The sequence below is a fragment of the Bubalus bubalis genome, chromosome 8, assembly GCF_019923935.1.
Source record: "Bubalus bubalis isolate 160015118507 breed Murrah chromosome 8, NDDB_SH_1, whole genome shotgun sequence".
In the NCBI taxonomy this organism is placed as follows: Eukaryota; Metazoa; Chordata; class Mammalia; order Artiodactyla; family Bovidae; genus Bubalus; species Bubalus bubalis.
In genome coordinates, this window is record NC_059164.1 from 71,740,368 (window position 1) to 71,765,903 (window position 25,536).

Sequence of the window (25,536 nt, forward strand, 5' to 3'; positions counted from 1 at the left end):
CTTACATCTGTCTCTTATGTCTCCTGCATTAGCAGGCGGGTTCTTTACTACTAGCGTCACCTTTGAAGCCCCTCTAAAAGGTTAACTTTACCCATTTCAGAAATGTGGACCGATGTACACCTAACCAGGTCAACTCACTTCTTCAAGATAGGGCAAAGAGTGGGAATCCAGGAAAGAATCCAGTGCCAATCCCTCACATGAAAATGAGAAGTATGGGAGGAGACTGAGAACCCCAACACGTCTTTCTTAACCACTTCTCATTTTTAGTTACGGCTTTTTTTTTTTTTTTTGGTACACACCTTTTTTATGTGTTATGTGTTCTTCCCTGCATCTTTCAGGTCTCTCTGCTTGAACTGTATTAACCCGGTTTTCTTAGTCTTCAGCCTCTCACCAGGACAAATGTTTTACCTGTTGTTTTGATTGCCAGTCATCTCAGACTTTCACAGCCCTGATATCATTCCTCATGGCCCAGGAATCTGAGTATAATGAAATCCCCACATGGCTCTCAAGCATTTTGAGAAATGTCCAGTGCAACCTCTAGTTCCCACTTCAATTTCATTTCATTGAAGTTTTTTAATATTTATGGAGTCTCTGACAACTGTTACAGTTTATACTTCTTGGTGCATCTGCATAGAATATTCATAGATTCTTTCTTCTCCATCCTCTTTGCTTAATAAGCAAGATAAATGCTCAAGTTTTATTAAAACATTCGCTCCAAATGCCTAGTTCATTTGATATTGAAACCTAAAATTAGAGCAAAAACCAGAGAGAGCCATGTGGGAAATATGTCAACCTTGTAGATATATTTTGGGTCCTTTTCATTTGGATGTAGGTATTAATAGAGATTATTTTGTTTCAGGATCTCTGCTTATTCCCCAGTAATTGAACATGAAGGCTACCATTAAGCATTGATTTCCCTTTTATAAAAACATAATTTGGAATTTATGACTGAAAAGCCGCAATGAAAACACTCTTTTTCCTGGGTTGTTGGTTGAATTTAGATTGAGATCAATACAATGGTTCATCAGACAATTGTGAAGAGATGCCACATTCAAAGACCTTAGATAATCAATCCCTCTTTGTTTGGAGTTATAGACATGCACAACTGATGTGTATGACAGTTTCTCCACTGCTTCCTTATCTCCTTTTGCATATTTTTCAAATGCAAAAAGTTCAGTAATTTTCCACAAGAAAATGTACTCCTAAAAGGTTTCCCTAGAGGTAATTTTGACCTAAATGAAATCGCTTATGATTATACAGTGGAAGTGAAAAATAGATTTAAGAGAATAGATCTGATAGACAGAGTGCCTTATGAACTATGGATGGAGGTTCATGACATTGTACAGGAGACAGGGATCAAGACTATCCCCAAGAAAAAGAAATGCAAAAAAGCAAAATGGCTCTCTGAGGAGGCTTCACAAATAGCTGTGAAAAGAAGAGAAGCGAAAAGCAAAGGAGAAAAGGAAAGATATAGCCATTTGAATGCAGAGTTCCAAAGAAGAGCAAGGAGAGATAAGGAAGCCTTCCTCAGTAATCAGTGGAAAGAAATAGAGGAAAACAACAGAATGGGAAAGACTAGAGATCTCTTCAAGAAAATTAGAGATACCAAGGGAACATTTCATGCAAAGATGGGCTTAATAAAGGACAGAAATGGTATGGACCTAACAGAAGCAGATCTTAAGAAGAGGTGGCAAGAATACACAGAAGAACTGTACAAAAAAGGTCTTCATGACCCAGACAATCACGATGGTACAATCACTCACCTAGAGCCAGACATGCTGGAATGTGAAGTCAAGTGGGCCTTAGAAAGCATCACTACAAACAAAGCTAGTGGAGGTGATGGAATTCAGTTGAGCTATTTCAAACCCTAAAAGATGATTCTGTGAAAGTGCTGCATTCAACGTGTCAGCAAATTTGGAAAACTCAGCAGTGGCCACAGGACTGGAAAAGGTCAATTTTCATTCCAATCCCAAAGAAAGGCAATGCCAAAGAATGCTCAAACTACCGCACAATTGCCCTCATCTCACACGCTAGTAAAGTAATGCTCAAAATTCTCCAACCCAGGCTATAGCAATATGTGAACTGTGAACTTCCAGATGTTCAAGCTGGTTTTAGAAAAGGCCAACATCCTCTGGATCATGGAAAAAGGAAGAAAGTTCCGGAAAGACATCTATTTCTGCTTTATTGACTATGCCAAAGCCTTTGACTGTGTGGATCACAATAAACTGTAGAAAATTCTGAAAGAGATGGGAATACCAGACCACCTGACCTGCCTCTTGAGAAACCTATATGTAGGTCAGGAAGCAACAGTTAGAAATGGACATGGAACAACATACTGGTTCCAAATAGGAAAAGGAGTACGTCAAGGCTGTATATTGTCCCCCTGCTTATTTAACTTATATGCAGAGTACATCATGAGAAACGCTGGGCTGGAAGAAGCACAAGCTGCAATCAAGATAGCTGGGAGAAATATCAATAACCTCAGATGTGCAGATGGCACCACCCTTATAGCAGAAAGTGAAGAAGAACTAAAGAGACTCTTGATGAAAGTGAAAGAGAAGAGTGAAAAAGTTGGCTTAAAATTCTACATTCAGAAAATGAAGATCATGGCATCCGGTCCCATCAACTTTATGGCAAATAGATGGGGAAACAGTGGAAACAGTGGCTGACTTTATTTTTTGGGGCTCCAAAATCACTACATATGGTGACTGCAGCCATGAAATTAAAAGACGCTTACTCCTTGGAAGGAAAGTTATGACCAAACTAGACAGCATATTAGAAAGCAGAGATATTACTTTGCCAACAAAGGTTCATCTAGTCAAGGCTATGGTTTTTCCAACAGTCATGTATGGATGTGAGAGTTGGACTATAAAGAAAGCTGAGTGCCAAAGAATGATGCTTTTGAACTGTGGTGTTGGAGAAGATTCTTGAGAGTCCCTTGGACTACAAGGAGATGCAACCAGTCCATCCTAAAGGAGATCTGTCCTGAATATTCATTGGAAGGACTGATACTGAAGCTGGAACTCTGATACTTTAGCCACCTGATGTGAGAGCTGACCCATTTGAAAAGACCCTGATGCTGGGAAAGATTGAAGGCAAGAGGAGAAGGGGATGACAGAGGATGAGATGGTTGGATGGCATCATCGACTCAATGGACATGAGTTTGGGTCAACTCCAGGAGTTGGTAATGGGCAGGGAGGCCTGGCTTCCTGCTGTCCATGGGGTTACAAAGAGTCGGACATGACTGAGTGACTGAACTGAAGTGAACTGAAGAGAATAGGAGGCCAAAGCATCCTTAACTTTTGTTTGCGGTTTGGTGTTTTGAATGGCAACCCACTCCAGTGTTCTTGCCTGGAGAATCCCAGGGACGGGGGAGCCTGGTGGGCTGCCTCTATGGGGTCACACAGAGTCGGACACGACTGAAGTGACTTAGCAGCAGCAGCAGCAGCAGACTATAGAAAGTAATTCTGGGTCAGATCATAAGAGTCAAGATCCTGATTAGTTTTCTTTTCATTTATTGCTCATTTATGCTGATTGAGGCGTGACTGTGACCTAATGAAGCTTTTTTAAACAAGTTTTTCAACACTTGGATAGCCAGGTGAGTTGTCCTATTCAAAGTTGTCACTGCAGGACGTGTATTACAATAACAGCTCAGCTCTAAGCAATGTGAGATCTTTTGAGGAGGATTGCTATCAAAGTCTATAGCAGATTTTTGGAATTTTTATGTTATGGTGGCATAACTTCATTTAGTACAGGTATATCTGTGTCTTGGAAGTAGCAAGTCACAATTGTCTTTTCACTAGAGTGGGTAATTGGCCTATTTATTATTTAGAGATATGGTTTGGAAAAAAATGAGACTGGTGTCTTATGTGTCTTGTAAATCATCTCTGAAAGCAATTCCAAAAGGGAAATATCAACAAAGTTTTCAGCCATTGCAAAGTTACTGGCATGAATAAAGAGGATCTCAAGAAGACAGTTTTGAAAGTGATAGTATTCAGCTGGTTACTTAGTTCTGTTAAAGTTTTTAAAAACCACTCATTATTAATTGTAGCATTCTGGTATTGTGAAGAAACATGCAATTTTCTGGAACAAAAATAAAATAGCTTGACTTGGTGTGATTATCATTTGCTCATTAGCTGGAAATGGTTCTTGGAATTGAAAGACAGGTACTGAAATAACAGCTAATGGATTAGAATGAAATGTATGAGAGCAGAAAGGGCACCTTTTAAGGACTCATTGCTGGAGTTTTGAGACATGGTGAGATATAATTTTCTTTCTTTGGTGTCTATTTCATATCCATATTTTCTAGATTTCCTTGGCTTGGATTTAATTGAATGATTTTCCATTATAAAAATTGTATGATCATGATAGAAGAATAAACATTTCAAATGCCCTACATATTTCTGCCAGATTGAACCTTTACATATAGCTTGTGTGTCAGACAAGATCAGAAGCTCATGTTTGGACATATTAGGTATGATGTGCTTATTTGATAAACAGCAAGGAGATGGTGAGTATGGAGTTGGACATTATTCTGAGAATTCTAAACTAGAGATATAAATCTGAGAGTCACCAGAATGTAGTTGTTATTCAGGGAGAGACATTAGATGAAATCACCAAAGGAGTGAAAGAAGCATCAAGAGCTGAACCTCCAGACCCTACAATGTTTAGAGACTGGAGGAATGGGAATAACCTAGCAAAGGGTATGGAAAAACAGCAAGAGGAGAAGTAGGAGAAAAACCAGGAGAGTGTGGTGTCTGGTAAAAAATCGAAGGAAGTATTTCCAAGAGAAGGGGGTAGTGGACTGACTCAAATGTTGCTTGTGGGTGGAGTCATGGGAAGATTGAGAATTGATGTTAGATATAACAACATGGAAAGGTAATTAGTGACTTCAATAAGAGTGGTTTTGGTGAAGTGTGGTGAAAATCTGATTAGATGGGTTCAAGAGATAATGGAGGAGAAAAAGGTAAATAATGACTATGGATAATTCTCTTTAGAGTTGTCTTGCTTAATGGACAGAAGGACACATAGCAGTTTTGGGGCAGGAAAATTACGTTAGAATTGTTTTGTTTCTGGAAATGGGAGAAATAAGAGTTTATACAGTAATAGGGAAGAGCTAGTAAAAAGAGGGGATTGATGATACAAGAGAGCAAGGACTGTCTGGTGGCCATATCCTCAGGTAGGCAAGGATTGTGGTGTACAAGTGGAGGGACTGACTCGGGATAATTACATGGGCAACTAACTCCTAGAACAGGAGGAGAGGCTGAGCGTATGAGTATGGAGGATGCTGGTAGGTACAAAGAAGCGGTGATAAAAGTCTATGGGACTTACCTTTTGATTGCTTTTTTCCCCTCAGTGTTGTAGGTAACATAATCATCTTCTCAAAAGACATGGGGAGTAGATGTTGGGGGTTTGAATAAAGAAGGAGAAGGCATGAAATGGTGTTGAGACACAGTTAGGAGAGTAAATGTCCTGGACAAAGGGAATACAATTTCCAGGCAGCTTTAAGGGACTCCTTGAGGTTGGTGGTTGTCAGCATAAAGTGAGTACAGTCAGCCTGATGATATGCTGTTCTTCAGCTCCATTACGTTGTACCGAGTGGGTATGAAGCCAGTAAAAAGTTCGTTTAAACTAGAATTGGCTTAGAGAAGGGAGAAACATGTGTTAGGAGATGGGTAGGGAGATTTGCAAAATAGTAAATACTAGGATTGAATTTCATTGAGTTAGATGTGGTCTGTGTGATTAGATTGACTAGTTTTCTGTGATTATGGTTTGTGTGTCTGCCCTCTGATGTCTCTCGAAACACCTACCGTCTTACTTGGGTTTCTCTTACCTTGGACGTGGGGTATCTCTTCACAGCTGCTCCAGCAAAGCACAGCCACTGCTCCTTACCTTGGATGAGGGGTATCTCCTCAGAGCCGCCCCTCCTGACCTTGAACGTGGAGTAGCTCCTCTCGACTCTTCTGCACGATATCTGATAGATAGAGTGCCTGATGAACTATGGACGGAGGTTCATGACATTCTACAGGAGACAAGGATCAAGACCATCCCCATAGAAAAGAAATGCAAAAAAGCAAAATGGCTGTCTGAGGAGGCCTTACAAATAGCTGTGAAAAGAAGAGAAGCAAAAAGCAAAGGAGAAAAGGAAAGATATAAGCATCTGAATGTAGAGTTCCAAAGAATAGCAAGGAGAGATAAGGAAGCCTTCCTCAGTAATCAGTGGAAAGAAATAGAGGAAAACAACAGAATGGGAAAGACTAGAGATCTCTTCAAGAAAATTAGAGATACCAAGGGAACATTTCATGCAAAGATGGGCTCGATAAAGGACAGAAATGGTATGGACCTAACAGAAGCAGAAGAGATTAAGAAGAGGTGGCAAGAATACACAGAAGAACTGTACAAAAAAGATCTTCATGACCAAGATAATCATGACGGTGTGATCACTCACCTAGAGCTAGACATTCTGGAATGTGAAGTCAAGTGGGCCTTAGAAAGCATCACTACGAACCAAGCTAGTGGAGGTGATGGAATTCCAGTTGAGCTCTTTCAAATCCTGAAAGATGATGCTGTGAAAGTGCTGCACTCAATATGCCAGCAAATGTGGAAAACTCAGCAGTGGCCACAGGACTGGAAAAGGTCAGTTTTCATTCCAATCCCAAAGAAAGGCAATGACAAAGAATGCTCGAACTACTGCACAATTGCACTCATCTCACATGTTAGTAAAGTAATGCTCAAAATTCTCCAAGCCAGGCTTCAGCAATATGTGAACCGTGAACTTCCAGATGTTCAAGCTGGTTTTAGAAAAGGCAGAGGAACTAAATTGCCAACATCCGCTGGATCATGGAAAAGGAAGAAAGTTCCAGAAAAACATCTATTTCTGCTTTATTGACTGTGCCAAAGCCTTTGACTGTGTGGATCACAATAAACTGTGGGAAATTCTGGAAGATATGGGAATACCAGACCACCTGACCTGCCTCTTGAGAAAGGTATGTGCAGGTCAGGAAGCAACAGTTAGAACTGGACATGGAACAATAGACTGGTTCCAAATAGGACAAGGAGTGCGTCAAGGCTTTATATTGTCGCCCTGCTTATTTAACTTATATGCAGAGTACATCATGAGAAACACGGGCTGGAAGAAGCACAAGCTGGAATCAAGATTGCTGGGAGAAATATCAATAACCTCAGATATGCAGATGACACCACCCTTATGGCAGAAAGTGAAGAGGAACTAAAAAGCCTCTTGAAAGTGAAAGAGGAGAGTGAAAAAGTTGGCTTAAAGCTCAACATTCAGAAAACGAAGATCATGGCATCCGGTCCATCGCTTCATGGCAAATAGATGGGGAAACAGTGGAAACAGTGGCTGACTTTATTTTTATGGGCTCCAAAGTCACTGCAGATGGCGACTGCAGCCATGAAATTAAAATACGCTTACTTTTTGGAAGGAAAGTTATGACCAACCTAGACAGCATATTAAAAAGCAGAGACATTACATATTAAAAAGCAGAGTCAAGGCTATGGTTTTTCCTGTGGTCATGTATGGATGTGAGAGTTGGACTGTGAAGAAAGCTGAGCGCCGAAGAATTAATGCTTTTGAACTGTGGTGTTGGAGAAGACTCTTGAGAGTCCCTTGGACTGCAAGGAGATCCAACCAGTCCATTCTGAAGGAGATCAGCCCTGGGATTTTTTTGAAAGGAATGATGCTAAAGCTGAAACTCTAGTACTTTGGCCACCTCATGCGAAGAGTTGACTCATTGGAAAAGACTCTGATGCTGGGAGGGATTGGGGGCAGGAGGAGAAGGGGACGACAGAGGATGAGATGGCTGGATGGCATCACCAACTCGATGGACATGAGTTTGAGTGAACTCCGGGAGTTGGTGATGGACAGGGAGGCCTGGCATGCTGCGACTCATGGGGTCGCAAAGAGTTGGACACGACTGAGCGACTGAACTGAACTGAAGATTGAATTTAAGCTGATAAAGGAAGGGAGTGAGACATGAGATAGGTGAGGACAGTGAAATCATAGTGAATTCGTGAGTTTTAGGTCTTATTGTGGTCAAAGGATTGAAATGGAATTTTGAAAGAGAAAGCTAGAAGGAATGGAGTTGGTCAGAGAGTGAGATGCTTGAATTTGAGACTGTGTTATGTGAATGATGTAAGGATAATATAGAGTGGAGAAGATTATTGGGAGACATGAAGTCAAGAGTCTGAGAAGCCTGAATTAGAAGGATCACTTAAATAGATATCAAAATCAGCAATATTTACAACAGGAGTAGTGCTAGCAAGTGTGATTGTAAACTAAAAGTTAAAATCTTCAGGGAAATGAGGGGAATTGACCAGGAGTCAATACGTTACTATGAGGATCAATGATAGACAGTATAATCTGATGATATGAGATACAAAATGGGATGATTTTTAGTAAAATTGTTTCAGGAAGGGGTCCCCTGCCAGGGCCCAAGAGTGTGCTCTTATCTAACACTCCAAAATGAATGTCTGAGGAGACACAGTGCTGACAAAGCAAGAGACTTTATTGGGAAGAGGCACCCGGGCAGAGAACAGGAGGGTAAGGGAACTCAGTAGAACTGCTCTGCCAATGTGGTTCCAAGTTTCTGGTTTTATGGTAAAGGGGTTCATTTCTGGGTTCTCTCTGGGCAATCATTCTGACTCAGGGTCCTTCCTGGTGGCACACATATTGCACAGCCAAGATGGATTCCAGCGAGGAGGATTCTGGGAGGTTAGTACCTTTCCCGAATTCTTCCGATTGGTTTTGGCTTGTTATTTCCATGTTCCTTACCAGGACCTCCTGTCATAAAATAACTCATGCAAATGTTTACTATGGTTCCTGGCCAGGGTGGGTGGTTTCAGTCAGTATTTCCCTAACAGAATGAGGGAGAATGGCATGACATAGCAGTGAGAGGTAAAAAGGGTAGCTTCCCCCGTCCTCTCCAGACTTGCAGTCTATACTTAAGGGTTTGCAGAAGAAGCAGTTCCTCCACTGGGAAGCTGGTTCTCAGAGTAAGATGGTGAAAATGTGAAAGTGTTAGTTGCTCAGTCAAGTCCAACTCTTTGTGACTCTGTGGACTGTAACCCACTGGGCTCCTCTTTGCATGGGATTCTCCAGGCAAGAATACTGGAGTAGGTTGTCATTTCCTCCTCCAGGGGAAGATAGTGAAGGAAGTATTCAAAGAAGAGATTAGAGATAGGGGATTTTTCCTAATGGCCATGAGTAAGTTCTGAAAGGCATCATATCTGGAGATGGGGCATGATGGGAAAAGGGGCAGAACACCCACATGGAGGTTAGACAGCTGGAGATGAAGGATGATTTGGGAGCCTGAGCTTCTTGAGGCCACTACATGAACTAAGACAAAAGGCCTGATTTGGTTAATCTTGATGATTCTAAAGAATATCACTGTGAGTTTTGTTGGCAAGTAGATGCTCTCTTGCCAGGAACTAACAGAGTTTGGGACTCCCATTTGATTCCAACTCAAAAGGTTGTGCAAGTGAGAGTGTGGAGAAGTCTTATTTTGAGCATGGGCTCTTGACCTGTGACTATGGAGTCCAGCTAAGGGGTATGGTCTCACTCCTAGAATATGGATGTAGAGAGGAAGGAGATGAAGGTAAAGATGTTAATTAGGTAGATGGCAATAGAAAGAGAGAATTTGAGGCTAACTCTGTCTTGATGATTTTCAACTAATTGATATAGAAATTGAAATCTTTAATTAGTATAAATAAATAATTTATTTGAACCACACCTAAAAATTGCAATTAAAAAAAAAGAATACCAAAACCTCTCACTTCTAGGGTACTTACTGAAAATCTAAATATATTTTTAACTAACTGTCAGATTTTTTCTGAAAAAATCAGTCATTGATTTGGTTGTAATGGAGTTCCCCCCCAACCCCATTCATTGTTTGCCATACTATTTTTCAGGGATTGGTTTTAATTGCTTTGCTGTAATGGGTTCCCTTGTGTCTTTGGCTTTCAATGTGGTAATGAGTCACAATGATCAGAATATGCCAACATACTATTATATTAATAAAATTTTACTAGAATATTTTTAGATATAATTTGATTGTACTTTCATGTCCTGGTATATATATTTTCATATATCATCAGTATATTTTTCATATATCAGAATAAACCTAGGAGATTCTGATTTGGTAGATGTGGGGATACCAGTTATTAATAAACAAAACTATGATTCTGCTCTAAAGCAAGGCTTGGAAACCTTTGCCTTAGTAAGAATAAGGATTTTATAAACAAGAGCTAATGTTAATGACAGTACCTATTGCAACTTACATCTGATCATATTTACTTTAAGTCCCTAGTCCTTGATATTCACAATGAAAGCTCCCTGAAAATTTTCATCAGATTAAGACGTCCTCAGCAGAATATAGCTAAAATAGCCTCCACTTTAGGTACAAGGGTACACAGAAAATCTCTTGTATATGTATAAATAGGAAAGGAATTTTCATGTTTAGAAATTGTAAAATAATAAAATGAAACTCTCATCCAAAAGGCAGATCTTGGAAAAACTTTTGATTCACATTTGTAGTTTCCCTTTAACTTAGTTTAAGCAAAATAGGAATTGTAAGTACTAGTTATTACACACTGAGTATTCAGATAACAGTTTTTGCACATAACAGTGCTAAAAACTGGATGATTAATTCTCAGTGATATGAAAGTTCAGGACATTTATCCATTTTCTGTAGTGAGGCTTCTCAGCAAAGACGTTAGCTTGTCAGAGAATCTGGAAGATTAATGCTTGGCTAAACAAAGTAAGAAAATAAAGGAGAGAAAAGATGAAATGAGGGAAACAAAGTACAGAATGGAGAGAATGGGAAGAATGTTTTCTTTAAAAAACTTTCTAAGCTTATCATTTTTTATTACTATTAAATATAATAATGAAATTTGAGTCCTTAAAATTTCTATTTTCCCAGTTCTATACTTCTGAAAAGGTTTTCTTGGTCTAAGTACCTAACGGAATCTGTTGATTTTCCATTGTGACCCATGACCTATGGGGCTTTTTACTATTTCACTGGGTGGATTGTAGTCATATTTGAAACTTTTATAATTCTCTTGCAGAACTTCCTCAGCGTATGATAGGGTTATGTCCTGATAAGTTGAAAATGCATTTAATACACATAACCTATGGAACATCATAGCTTAGCCTGCTGCTGCTGCTGCTAAGTTGCTTCAGTTGTGCCCGACTCTGTGCAACCCCATAGACGGCAGCCCACCAGGCTCCCCCGTCCGAGGGATTCTCCAGGCAAGAACACTGGAGTGGGTTGCCATTTCCTTCTCCAATGCATGAAAGTGAAAAGTGAAAGTGAAGTCTCTCAGTTGTGTCCAGCTCTTCGCGACCTCATGGACTGCAGCCTACCAGGTTCTTCCATCCATGCGATTTTCCAGGCAAGAGTACTGGAGTGGGGTGCCATTGCCTTCTCCATAGTTTAGCCTAGCCTACCTTACATATGCTCAGAACACTTACATTTGTCTACAGTTGGGCAACATCATCTAATACAAAACCTGCTTTATAATAAAGTATTTAATATCTCATGTAATTTATTGAATACTGTACTGAAAGTGAAAAATGGAAAGGTTGGCATGGAAACAGAATGGCTGTAAGTACCTAGATTGATTATTATTGTAATTGTGTGGCTGACTGGGAGCCGCTGTTCTCTGACCTGCCCAGCATCACAAGAGAGTATCATAAAGTATACTGCTAGGCCAGGAAACAGTCAAAATCCAAAATCTAAATATGATTTCTACCACATGCATGTAGCTTTTGCACCATCTTAAAGTCAAAAAATTGTAAGTTGTTGCTATGTTAACATCTAAAACAAGTTACATTGTGCACATTTTCTCTCTCTCTGTTTTTTGGGGAGGACCATGCCACACAACTTGTGGGATCTTATTTCCCTGACCAGGGATAGAACCTGGGCCCTGCAGTGAAAGCATTGAGTCCTAACCACTATGCTGCTGCTGCTGCTAAGTCGCTTCATTCGTGTCCGACTCCGTGCAACCCCATAGACGGCAGCCCACCAGGCTCCCCCGTCCCTGGGATTCTCCAGGCAAGGACACTGGAGTGGGTTGCCATTTCCTTCTCCAATGCATGAAAGTCAAAAGTGAAAGTGAAGTAGCTCAGTTGTGTCTGACTCTTAGCGACCCCGTGGACTGCACCCTACCAGGCTCTTCCATCCATGGGATTTTCCAGGCAAAAGTACTGGAGTGGGGTGCCATTGCCTTCTCCGCCTAATCACTATACTGCCAGGGAATTCCCTGGAGACTGCTCTAAAAGGAAAACATGATGCTAATTTTGTATAATGTAACAATCATTGAATATATGAATAAGAAGGCATAATTAGCCTATTGCCTTGCAGTGTATTATTTTATAAAATTTTGTAGTTTGATTGGGCAGTTTTGCTTCATGTAATATTAGCTGGGGCACTATTATATTACATCTGGAAGATCCAAACTGGTCTCAATCATATGGTTAGGAATTATTGCCAGCCCTGGCTGGAAATTCAACTGGGGCTGTCAGCTAGAAACTCTACAAGGGTCTTGTTGTATGGCTGCTTAAACTTCCTCACAGCATGGTGAGTGGATTCAAATATTCAAAGATGGAGAGTTCCATATGCATGGAAGTGAAAGTTGCAGATCTCAGATGTTACACAATATCACTTCTGTCTCATTGTGTTTGTTCTAGGACCAGCTCAGCTGCAAGGAGAGGAGAAATGATCTCCACTTTACCATGAGAGGAGTGACAAAGAGTTTGTAGACATCTTTGTTCAACCACAGTCTATCATCTGACCACAAATTATTTACATTTCTCATATATGTAAAATGCGCATATTCCTTCAAAGACTCCTGAACAATCTCATTCCATTATGCTATCAGGCTCAAACTCAAGGTTCAAATTCTTACCATCTCAATCTGATTAAACATTTGTAGATGAGGTGACACAGATACAGGCCTTTGAACTAAAAGGACAAGTTATCTATTCCACATACATTCAATATATAATGGGAAATAAGGATAGGATGATTTCAGTAGATATTGCTATTTAAAAACCAGAGAAATAGGAGATACCCAGCTATCACTGGTCCATTGAAATTCTGATAGTCAGCCAGGAGTATGTCACCAGTTCCCCTGTTTTGAGAAAGGGATTATATGTTGATTAAAGCTCTGTTCATCGTCCTGGTAGTGGTTGCTAATGGTTCTTTGCTCCACCATTTATGTCACCATTTTCTTTCCATGAGAAATGACCCAAGCCTTAATCTAAGTATCTTTCTAGGTCTGCTTCCTGGCTGTAAAAGACTTGAATTAACTTGTGTGTTTTAATCCAAGCTGGCAGTGGTTTTTTGGAGGGTTTCATTTGAATCTTATTGGTATTTATCCCATAAGACAAACCAAAACCACAAGTCTTTTTTTTTTTTTTTTTAATTTATAAACCCGTATTTTTAATTCTGAAAATATTTCTAACATTTTTTTCCTCTACATTTATTCTCCTTTATTTCTTGTTTTCAACTCCTATATTATGTCAGATTTTGGACCTCTTTGATGACTGTAGATTTTTATGTCTTTTATGTCTTTTCATGGATTTTTCTTTCTTTTTTTTTTTTAATTTTATTTTATTTTTAAACTTTACATAATTGTATTAGTTTTGCCAAATATCAAAATGAATCTGCCACAGGTATACATGTGTTCCCCATCCTGAACCCTCCTCCCTCCTCCCTCCCCATTCCATCCCTCTGGGTCGTCCCAGTGCACCAGCCCCAAGCATCCAGTATTGTGCATTGAACCTGGACTGGCAACTCGTTTCATACATGATATTTTACATGTTTCAATGCCATTCTCCCAAATCTTCCCACCCTCTCCCTCTCCCACAGAGTCCATAAGACTGTTGTATACATAAGTGTCTCTTTTGCTGTCTCGTACACAGGGTTATTGTTACCATCTTTCTAAATTCCATATATATGCATTAGTATACTGTATTGGTGTTTTTCTTTCTGGCTTACTTCACTCTGTATAATAGGCTCCAGTTTCATCCACCTCATTAGAACTGATTCAAATGTATTCTTTTTAATGGCTGAATAATACTCCATTGTGTATATGTACCATAGCTTTCTTATCCATTCATCTGCTGATGGACATCTAGGTTGCTTCCATGTCCTGGCTATTATAAACAGTGCTGCGATGAACATTGGGGTACACGTGTCTCTTTCCCTTCTGGTTTCCTCAGTGTGTATGCCCAGCAGTGGGATTGCTGGATCGTATGGCAGGTCTATTTCCAGTTTTTTAAGGAATCTCCACACTGTTCTCCATAGTGGCTGTACTAGTTTGCATTCCCACCAAATCCACAAGTCTTGAGACAGGCCTTTCTCTACTTGGAGTAACATGCCCTTAAGATTCTTAGAAGTCTTTTTGTTTAGGTGAGAATATCTATGAGTCATACCTTGAGATTCTTAGAAACTTTTTGCTATAGCTGAGAATCTAATAGGCAGGCTCTTAAAAATATTAAAAACTTAAAAAATATAGATGATATAGGTTAAGCAAAATAACTCTAAGACCTTCTGAGGTCTTATCAAAGGGTCTTACTATCATACACTTGATTTGATCTTGACCTTGAGGTCACATTTGCATGGAAGCACTTTGGATTAGGTCTTTTCTCTGAGGCTATTTGGTTGAAAATCTATTGCTGATTTGGATTTCTCTATGCATTTGTTTCTTTCTTATTCATATTTAGTGGGAATACTGTAATGATGCATCCTCAGTGCATCACTGTAGGGGCTCATGATTTTGGTTTCTTCTGTTATTGACAATGTTCGCTATTATCACTCAGTTAAGGTTGATGTCCCCCAGTTTTCTTCACTGTGAAGTTATTAGTAGGATACATTTTGAGTGGAGACTTGAATATTGGGATTTATCTGAGAGAGTTATGCATTAACCATATTGAGTTCTTATTCACGGAGCCAAAGAATGAACTTCCCAAACAAGAGAATAGGATTTATTAAAGAGAAGGAAAGTACAAAGCTGTCAGCACAGACACTGAGAGGGGGTAAAGAGTCCCCCCAAGGTGGGACTTACAGCAGTTTATATCCTTACCAGTATTAATCTGTACAGTTTTGGTTGGCTCCTGTCCTTAAAATATGTCATTTTTAACCAGTCAGTTTAAAGATCAAGATGTTTAACATCTTTATTGCTTTTTTGATCCTCAGATTAAGTCACCACCCTTTTTCATGCCCACTGGCCATTTTACAATGGACCAGAAGTATGGGCTAAAGATTAATGATCACCCATATGGAACGGAAGTTAATGACTGCCCTTCCCTGGATCTGAATGCTGATAATTTATCAGACCAAGGACACATTCCAGGAATTCTTGACAAAGGGTATAGTTTTAGTTTAATGGAGTGAGATGTTTATTGAAAATAAGACAGAGGTCTCAGAGTCCTGCGCTGACTGCATAGCAATTTCTGTTTCACTAGCAGCTCAACAGCCAATACTGGAAAGGCATGTGTTGATAGAAAAGAAAGTGCCTTTTTCTGGAGGCTGGAAAGAAGGCAGACTCATGTCCGAAGTCCAAATCTCCACCATTAATCAGTGGGCATGTTTTTAAAGGGGAGTTTCAGAAGTGTGTAGGCAGAGGGAAGGGGCTATATGCAGAACAGCACAGTCAGCTCTGACAGTCATCTTGAATTAGTCATGTAGTGGCCTGATCAGCATCATTTTGATTATATTAGGTGCAGCTGATCTTTAGTTCCAGGGTTGATTTTCTTGAGTCTGGTTCTCAGAATTGTGGCAACTTATGTCACGGCTGTAGTCTGGTCATCGTGTAGTTAACTTCCTCCTCCTGGTGGGATTTCATTATCTACAAAACAGCTCACAGGATATGGCTCAGAATATTATCTGTAGCCCTTGAGGAGGAACTAAATGTCTTTGACTTTTCTTAATGACTAAACTACTACTTTTTGGTCTTGTTTGACTATTTTCCTTTGCTTCTGCATTTTATCATTTCTCTCATTATATTTATTATTTGACTAAAGTTTTTCTACAAACAAGTCAGGCATGGAGGAAGTTCTGTCCTGGGAAGGCCCCATAGGGTCTTATTCTATTTCAGAGACTGGCTCAGAAAACAGGGGTGTTGGTAACTTGTAAAGATGAAGCAGCCTTTTTCTGTTTCCATTCTCTCAGTGAATATAGAAGTGAGGTCATTAGCAGGGAGTTATAATGAAGAAATGCCTTGGGGATTTTAGGAGAGAAAAATTTGGAAGGATCTTCTCAGAGTAAATTGACCAGGAAAATGCACTAGTGGATTTATGGGCAAAGGAGGACCACATACCATTGTGTTCATAAATTATATGGCTAGATGTATGACCGTTCAGGATGTTCTGCTTCTTAGGGTCAAACTTTGATTAGTAGAAGAGTTAAGTTTTACCAAGGTTGAGGTTTGGCCAAGTGAGCATAGTGTAGAGAGGAAGAGGAACAAGGGAGCGATTTCATGATAAATCATGGACTGTAAAGTAGATTAGGTGGACAAGAGAGAGATGAATGACAGTAAAAAAGTAGTACGTAGGGTCAGTGGTTTAAAAATCTCCAAATGAAGTGGAACTGGACACTGCAGGTCCCCTCCAAGGGCCATTCCATTTACCCATTTCTTATTTATGGATAATGAGCTTCATTCAGTCTCCTTGACCTGTGTTCCAAATGGCTGAATCAATCAGGGCACGGTCCTGGTTCCTAATACCTTTGGATTCTTCTGTAGGAACGAAGGCCCTCATCCAGGTGGAGGATGGTAACTTCAGACTGACTGCAAGATTCCTGGAATACTAGAACACCACTGTGTTACCTCGTGTGTACATGCTAAGTCACTTCAGTTGTGTCTGATTCTTTGTAACCCTATGCACCATAGCCCCCCAGGCGCCTATGTCCATGGGATTCTCCAGGCAAGGAAACTGGAGTAGGTTGCTGGTGCCCTCCTCCAGGGGATCGTCCCAACCCAGGGATCAAACCCACATCTCTTATGTCTACCTGCATTGGCAAGAGGGTTCTTTACCACTAGTGCCACCTGGGAAGTCCCTGTGTTACCTCGCTACCAACCAATCTGAAGAAAGTTTGCACACAGTGGAAGATAACGAAGACTCTGACCTCCTCCCCAAATGATTCTCTCTTTAAAAACTTTCCTTGTCATGCAGAATGTTTGGAATAGGTTTTTGGACACAAATCTGCCTTCTCCCCAGGGTGCTGGACTTCTGATTAAAGCAACCTTTTTTTTTTTTTTCCCCAGCCACCACTTGTCTCTCAAGTATTGGCTTTTGAGCCAAACCTGGGTTCCGTAACACAAACAGTTAAAGTGAGAGTTCAAGAGAAAGATGGGTAGGAGATGATGCATAAGGAGTGGGATAATTGAAATCAGGATTTGGGAGACTTTTCACATATGTTCTGGTTTAATACCATACCAACTTTATAAGGAAATTTTTATTATCTTCATTTTAGACTTGGACAAAATTGTGTTCATAAAGATTAAATAACTTGGCCAAGGTCACAAAGCTAGTCAATGGCAGTTTGGATAGGAAATAAAAATATTTGGTTTTGTTTTTAAATTCCAAAGTACTTAATTCTTTGTACTATACCAGCTGCCTCTGATTCATGACAGTTGTCTGCTAGACAAAGGATAATCATTATTATGACTGAAAATGTTGACATTGTATTTGTTTTGCTTTTTCCAGGCTTATTATGGCATGCAAATAAATTTTAAAAAGGAGGCCCCAGAATTCATTTTGAATTTTTAAAACATTTCCTTACTTCCTTTAGAAAATAAGTGGGTTTAGAATTTGACTGGAAATGATTTTCACTTCTGTCTTTCAAAATTCACAAAGAATCATTCACACAGCAGTTTTGAGTAAACCATTAATATGGAGTAAATTCTTCCTGATCAGATGAAATAAAATTTTCCATATGTTAAGGAGAGTCTCTGTTTTCCTGTACTTAAAATTAAGTAGATTCCTACTTAATGATAAACGATGATTAAAATAAATAATAGAACTTAAAAAGACAATTTTGATTATCTCTACTTTAGGAGGCTTCAAAAATTTGTACTGAGGTTCTAAATTGGTGGTAGTAAGGATTTTTATGTTTCAGTAGAGGAAAAAATATGGTATTTTAAATAGAAGGTTTTTCAGCCCAATAATTAAATAACAATACTTACCCGACTTCCACAATACTGCAAACAAACAGAACCAAATTGTGTGGGCTGCTTTTGGTTTAAATTACATAGTGCCCTTTCCAGCAAAACTTTACATATAGAGGCTTGATTGAAATAGCTGCATAATTTCTGAGCAGAGGCTTTTCTTTGCTGTAATTACATTCCTGTGGTGACTCATACTCTCTTAATTTCTTGATTTTATAATTCAAAGAAGAATATTCCCTTGAAATTTAAAAACCTGGAAGACTCAAAAGCTACTTTTTTAGAAATTTATTATTGTTATTATTATTACTCCAACTGCTACTACAGTTCCTCCCCCTCTAAGTATCATTTTACATAGTTGCTTTTGATCTTGCTCGTGCTGGCTCCCATAATGGGGGTTTACTCACATGGCAGTGAAGGAGAAAGGATCCGACATTAGGGATGGGCTGTTCTGGATTCAGTGGCTTACTCAGTGGAGATCTGGGGCTTTTACTCTTGATTTTGTAAGCAAATAAGGTGAGGAGGAGGTGTCCCTTGAGAAAAAGAACTAGATATAGCTTTTTGACATAGAAGTCATTTGCGATATAAGCCTGGCCAAGTGCTTGACCTTGAGCAGATCTCAGTAATAATGATCTTAAGGAAACAAAATAAACTGTTTTCAGGCAAGAGAAATAACAACAGCAAAGATAATAAATCAGTTGTAAAGACTCCCAGTTCTGTTTCAGTGGTAAAGATTGGCCTTAAGTACTTTCTTGAGCTGTTTTGCAGACTTGAAACTCACGTAGGGCTAGTGCTCAATCATTACATCAAGTGGAACCTAAGGAAAGATGATGTTGATTTTTTGCTGACCCTCATGACTTCAGTCAACTAAAGTGTGGACTCTATTGACTGTTCCCCCAATTCTTTGCTGAATTTTCTCAAGTCTTTTCATGAATATGCACATACCCTTAACTTGAAACTTCCCAATTTTGCTCTTGGGGAAGACACTGCTTTGGGGCAAGGTGTTTTCCTTACTTGTTGCAAGTATTCAATTCTTTATTCTCCAGCTCTTTGGCTTGGTTGTATCTTTTGGCTTGAGAGCCACCAAGAGAGAGACTATGTTTGAGGTGACAGGATTCACCTGCTGGCACAGCTCGGTTTCTCTCAAGAGACTGCTTATTTTTGATTTTCTATTTCTCTTTCCTTCATCTGGTTTTTTTTTTTCTTCTTCTGAATTTACTAGTTCAGATTCCCAAGAGAGGGAACCTGGCTGGCTCTGCTAATAAATGCTGCCACTCTCACTGATGGAGAAATTGTTGGAGACTGATAGTAAGGTTGGGGGCAGTGTTTTGAAAACATCTGGCTGGTACCTTTCCTGTTGGGAGTATGGTCTTGGATAAAGATTAGGATGTGAATGTGCTTTAAAATTTTAAAGACTTTAAAACATTTCATGAATGTTGTATCTTGAGGTACCTTATTAAAAGGGACATTTTTTCTCATATGTAGAATTAGAGATAAGTATATTCAAGATGATGTAAATATTTAAAAATTATCAATATATAAGAAACTGGTGGTTGTTTAGGAGAAATTTCAAAAAAGATTATTTTAGAAAGCTGAAGTATATTCTTTTTCATTTCTTCTAAACTTCCTTGCATCTGTTTAATTTTTTTTTCGGGGGGAAACATTCTGTTAGATAAAATATCAAACATAACACATGAGAAATGATATGGTATAGTAGCAAATCAAAACTCTTTGATACAAAGCTAAAGCAAAGATCATTTCAAAGGTAGGAGCAAAGCAGTTAGCTGTTGGGGAAGGCTGTGGCTGAACAGGAGGTGGGGAGTGGGTGAGGGTGAAAGAATTCCACCTTAGCATGTTAAGCTTGATATGCCTATTAGATATTCAAGCAGAGACATCCAGTAGACAGTTAAATCTCCAGTTTGAGAAAAAAAAATGTCTGAATTGGAAATAAAAAATTTGATATTGACAGTGTCTTAATACTTAAAGCCATGAGACAGGAAAAGAGCACCAAGGAATATGGAGAGACTGTCTCCTGGGAGTACCTCACTATTCAAATGTTGGAGAAGAGAAACAGCAAAGGAAACTAAGAAGGATGTAAGGAATAATAAAAATTTAAATTAAAATCTTTGTATATAAAAAAGCTAAAGTAAAAAAAGGAAGAATAAGATGTCTTAAAAATAATGGTAGTTTCCTAAACTTGCTGAACTATATTGGTGGAATTAGCTCTGCTAAGCAAGGGGGTGACAGGTGGATTAGTCAGTTCAGCTTCATATCCTTTTACAAGTACTAGGCTGTGTGTGTGTGTATATGTGTGTGTGTATGAAAGAGAGAGAGAGAGACCTATAAAGTTTTGTTTTTGCCTTAAAATCTATATTAAATAAATCATTCATGCTGGAATGTTGTCAACAGTGGTGATTTTCAAATGATTTACATATTCAAGGTCCTCTTTCATCATCATTTCTTTTTTTTTTTTTTTGCAGTGATTTGCTGTCCTCTGAATATGTGGAGAGACACATTGAACACGGAGGGAAGACTGTGGAAGTAAAAGTAAGTAAAATTTTTCTCTTGAGGAAAACTCTGAGAATCTTTTAAGTGCTGATGATAATTTTAATTTTCCATGATGCTTCCAATATACAATTTAGGGTTTTTTATATTTCAGAATTTATCATTAAAATGTGTCACTGGCTTAGGGGAAAACTTAATTATCAGTAAAAGAAGTCTTTACTACAGGAATTGTTGGAGTTATGTTTTGTGGGATTAATATTACTGCAAGTAGTTCTCTTTTAGATTATATCACAGAAAATAATTTCTGAAATTGGCTTTTAAGGTTAGCACTGAGAATGAAGAGGTGGAATCTTAAGTCTAGGGTAGGTGCCTGGCTTTGTATTCATTTGGAAAAATTCATCTGGAAAAATTATGAACTTATTATGTCAACAGGGATGTCCCAGAGAGTTTTAAATCCCTGGAGACAGAAATCTCAGGATACTGGTTCTGTTGGGTAAACTCTGAAAAAGATTTCATACAAAAATTTTTTTTTTCTGATTTATAAGTGGTAGACCCAAGTTTGATCCTTGGGTCAGGAAGATCCCCTGGAGAAGCAATGGCTACCAACTCCAGTATTCTTGCCTGGAGAAGTCCATGGACAAAGGAGCCTGATGGACTACATGTCCACGGGGTGGCAAAGAGTCAGACACAACTGAGCAACTAGCACTTTCACTCTGATAGGCATAAGAACGTGTCTTTCAACTGATGATGCTGTCTGAGGTATATGAGACCAGACAGCACCCAGGAGTTTCTTTAGGACCAATGTTTAATATAAAGAGTTTTAGCTAAGTGTTTATTTTCTTCTGAACAGGAGTTTAAGAAATAGAGCTTGTCCTGTTCTTCCATGTGCTGCTTTCCAAACCCAGGGCCTTCCCTCCTCTTACAAAACATGTAAACACTATCCTGACTTTTGTGGTTATTCTTTCCTTACTTTTGCTTATAGTTTTATTATCCAAGTGTGTCCTAGAGTTTATTTTTGCTTAATTTTTTTAAAAAATCAGCTTTTAAAAACTCTTTTTTATTCCATTGGTTATCTTTATCTTTCTTTTTATTCTTCCTTGCAGTTTATTTGTTGAAGAAGTCAGGTTATTTATCCTATACAGTCTCTCACAGTCTGGGTTTTGGTCTTGATTGTAACTTTTTATTTACAGTAAAATGAAATACATTTTAATGACCTTTCCTTAAGATAATGATTTGTATTATCTGCAAGGCATTCTATGTCTCATTGAAGGAAGTGTTATTCTGATCAGAGAGGTACATAATCCTGATCTTAAAGTTCTATTAAACCTTTTCCCCATCAAAGTTTACAAAGAAAGGTTTTAGGCTGAAAAATATGATAAATACTTTTTATGTGTTTTTTTTAATAAAATATATGAATATCATCTTTCACTTACATTTATTTCCAATTCATTTAAAAATTAAATTTGAAGTTTGTCCCTTAGTTTAAGGAGAACTTCTGTGTATTTAACATAAACTTTAAGAATGTAAGTGTGAAACCTCAATTAATTAGAATACCCTGGGAACAAAATCTTTTTGTTTTGATTGTGTTGAACTATGGCTCTGGATTTTTAAGACAAAAGAAACTGAAGTTGATGCGGAGCAGTAAATAAGTCTAAACCATGCAGTTTGCTGTTTTATTGCTAGCTAGCTTTTTCTGTCTTGAAGCTGAAAGGTGCCAGGATTTTGTTTAGTCGAAGTTTCCCATTACATAGGCTCTGGTTCATCAGTATTATAATCCTAATATAGTAATCACTAACATTTATTGCTCATGATGTGACAGTCATATGAATTTATATATGTTCAATTCTCCAAACAACCTGTGATTATAAAATAACTATTATCCCACTTGACAGGGAACTGAGGTACAGAGAGGTTACATAACTGGCTGAAAGTAACACAGGAAGGAGGGGTAGAGCTGCAGTTTGAATCTAGGTTATCTATCTCTGGAGCTGACTCTTAACACCATGCTATCTACCATATAGTCTACATTTATGTAAAAGATTGAAGGCAAAAGGAAAAGGAAGTGGCAGAGGACAAGATGGTTAGATAGCATCATTGACTCAATGGACATGAATTTGAGTGAACTCCAGGAGATAGTGAAGGATAAGGGAGCCTGGCGTGCTGCAATCCATGGGATCATGAAAAGATGGACTCAACTTGGTGACTGAACAATAGCAAATGTAAAATAAGATAGTCATACAAAGTGAAATGTATCTTATTTAGACTTATTATATACATATCTCATTTTCTGGAGGTTCCTAACAATTGCACCTTTATAATCTTATCTTTAAACTGAAATGGTGGTCTGTGTAGTGGGCCTTTAGGTATCCCTCTCAAATTTGGTTATGCATTTGGGTAGCTTTTCGGTAGCATCAGTTGCCTTGGGCAAAAATGGTAAAGACATACTCTAGTACAAGGACTGTTTTATTTTTCATATCTCAGGAAAATTGCTATAGTAGGAGTTTTAGAACACTAGGAAAGGAATGGTAAATCTTCTGTATTTATGGATGGGGAAGGAAGTAGATTTCCCTGGAGTCAAAAAGTAAAAATAGACATCTTGGAAGAGATATGATTTATTATTGTATCATTACCAGTGAATGATCATGACCAGTCACCAGTGTTATTAGTTCTGATAGTATTTGGTTAAATTATTTGATCTCTGATGATAATGATCACAAAGTAATAACTGCTGGGTATCTTTTTTATTGGTTCAAATTATTTCTAGACCGAATGTGACCACTCCTAACCTGTCCTTGAATCAGAATCCTAATCGTTAAGGATGGATATGTAGAGACACCCATTTTCCAGTATTGACTTTTGACTGGCACTTAACTGGTTACTGCCCATCACTTAATTGAATTGAGTGCACTCAGGGATCATTGTCTCAAAGTCCTAATTGGTTCCATTGTGGCAGTAAGACGATGGGTAAGAAGGCATTGGAGAGTGGGTCAAGGTTAAAGTCTGGAGATTGGAGAGTGCTGTGTGTTGAAGAGCAGGTATCAGAGGAGAACGTGTTTGCTTAAGGGGTGGGAGAGGTTTTGTGACTAATCCGTTCCAGTATTCTTGCCTGGAAAAAGCCCATGGACAGAGGAGCCTGGAAGGCTATAGTCATTGGGGTTGCAAAGTCAGACATGATTGAGTGACTGAGCAGAGAGAGGGAACCTTTTACTTTGATGGAATGGTGGTAGAATTTTCCTTAAAAAATATTGTTTAGGTAAACTGAAATGGCCACAGTCATTTCTGGGAACTGAGTATCAGGGAAGTTGATATAGAAGCAAGGAGAAAGCCTGAGTGTTTTCTTACAAGATAGCTTTTCTCTGCTGGTCACATCCATCTCCCCTCCCTGAGGTTTGGCAGCTCATGAAAGATTTCTAGCTCAGCACAGTATTGTCCCCTAGCAGGAGGCTATGCTACAAGGAGATTGCCTTTGCATTCAATTTTAAAAGTTAGATTTCCAGCTCAATTCTATTTTCTTTTTTAAAAAAGAGAGATATACTTTAAAAATCCTGTCTTAACCCTTTTGTCTTCCAAAATGAACGTGTCAACGACAGGCAAAAAAATACTAGTGGAGGACAGCTATAAGAAATCACTTAGAAAAATTTACATGTGATAACTGTCAGGACAATGGATACCTTCCTGGCTTATGCTAACTTTCTAGTGTCTATAAACCTGAAAATCATCCATATAAAATTGCTTTTGATCTTGAATTGTATTCAGGTTTTCTCATATTGTTTTCTAGATTTCTCCATGAGGAACATAATTCTCAATACTTGAGTACTTCAAACGTGCACAGTGTGTTAAAGAAATAATGTTTCTTAAGGTATCTTTTAAGAATTTTTTTTTTACCAAAAAAAACCCCACAAGTGATTATAGGGTGCTATAAAACATTGTAGACTCCTTTATTAGGAAAAAATCTTCTCAATTATTAGTGACAGGATTTAATTTATTTAAAATGTACATTAGAGTTTAGTGACTTCATTCTGCTTCTACTTTTGTTTTTTTAAATGACACCTTTACTTAACATATCCTTTTATGAGATGTAGATTTTTCCCAAACTCGTTGCATATAATTGAATAGTACATAAGTGCTTGAACTGTTTCTTTTTTTACTCATGGGGAGCACAGAAATAGCTAGTCAACTGCCAAAGTGTCATTACATATATTTATTGCAGCAGAAAAGATGAACAAAGGGGATTAATCTGTTTTTACTTATCCTGCATATCCAGTTTCCTTATTGATTCGCAGAACTGCATTACCATCCAGATTCTTGGTTCTTTCTATAGAAGCAAGAAGAGTAAATGATTAAATAGAAAAGAAAAACCAGACCTTGATGTGCAGTAAATTGTGCTGCATGCCTTAATACAGAGCCTCCCATACTGCTGTATCAGTGATGAATCTTTTTTTCAAATAGCTTTTAGAATATCTTTGTTTTTGAGGCTGTCTTTGAGATGAAATGCAAGCAATAGCCACGGAATCTATACAAAGTAGCCAAGTAATCTATACAAAGGCTATTTAAAATCTCTATCTCTTTTTATTTTAAGGAGAACAACTCAGCAGCAGTACTTCTTTTCCAAAATGTCTTTCTTATTTACATCTTTTCCTTATGTTACAGAAACAGGCTTTCTATCTTGAGTTCTCACTATAGTAGCTTTTCTAGAACTTCTTGGATATGGGAAGAATACTTAGTCACCTAGATAGTAATGAAGTCATATGGCCTATGAAGATGCTTTTATAAAGGAATTTTTTTAATGGATCTATTTATAGTTGTCACCTAAGCTCTTAGTTTTATCATCCTTAATTTCAAACT

The 25,536-nt window shown here is 38.4% G+C and overlaps 1 protein-coding gene across 9 annotated transcripts in view; it reads left to right on the forward strand.

The window, feature by feature from the left end:
- ADAM22 (ADAM metallopeptidase domain 22) overlaps window positions 1-25,536 on the forward strand; it is a 236,852-nt gene that overhangs the window by 103,642 nt on the left and 107,674 nt on the right. For all 9 annotated transcript variants that reach the window (XM_044946746.2, XM_044946747.2, XM_006055250.4 and 6 more), the window contains exon 4: window positions 20,667-20,733. In XM_044946746.2, coding sequence (XP_044802681.1) covers window positions 20,667-20,733 — 67 coding nt within the window. The remainder of the gene's footprint in view (window positions 1-20,666; window positions 20,734-25,536) is intronic.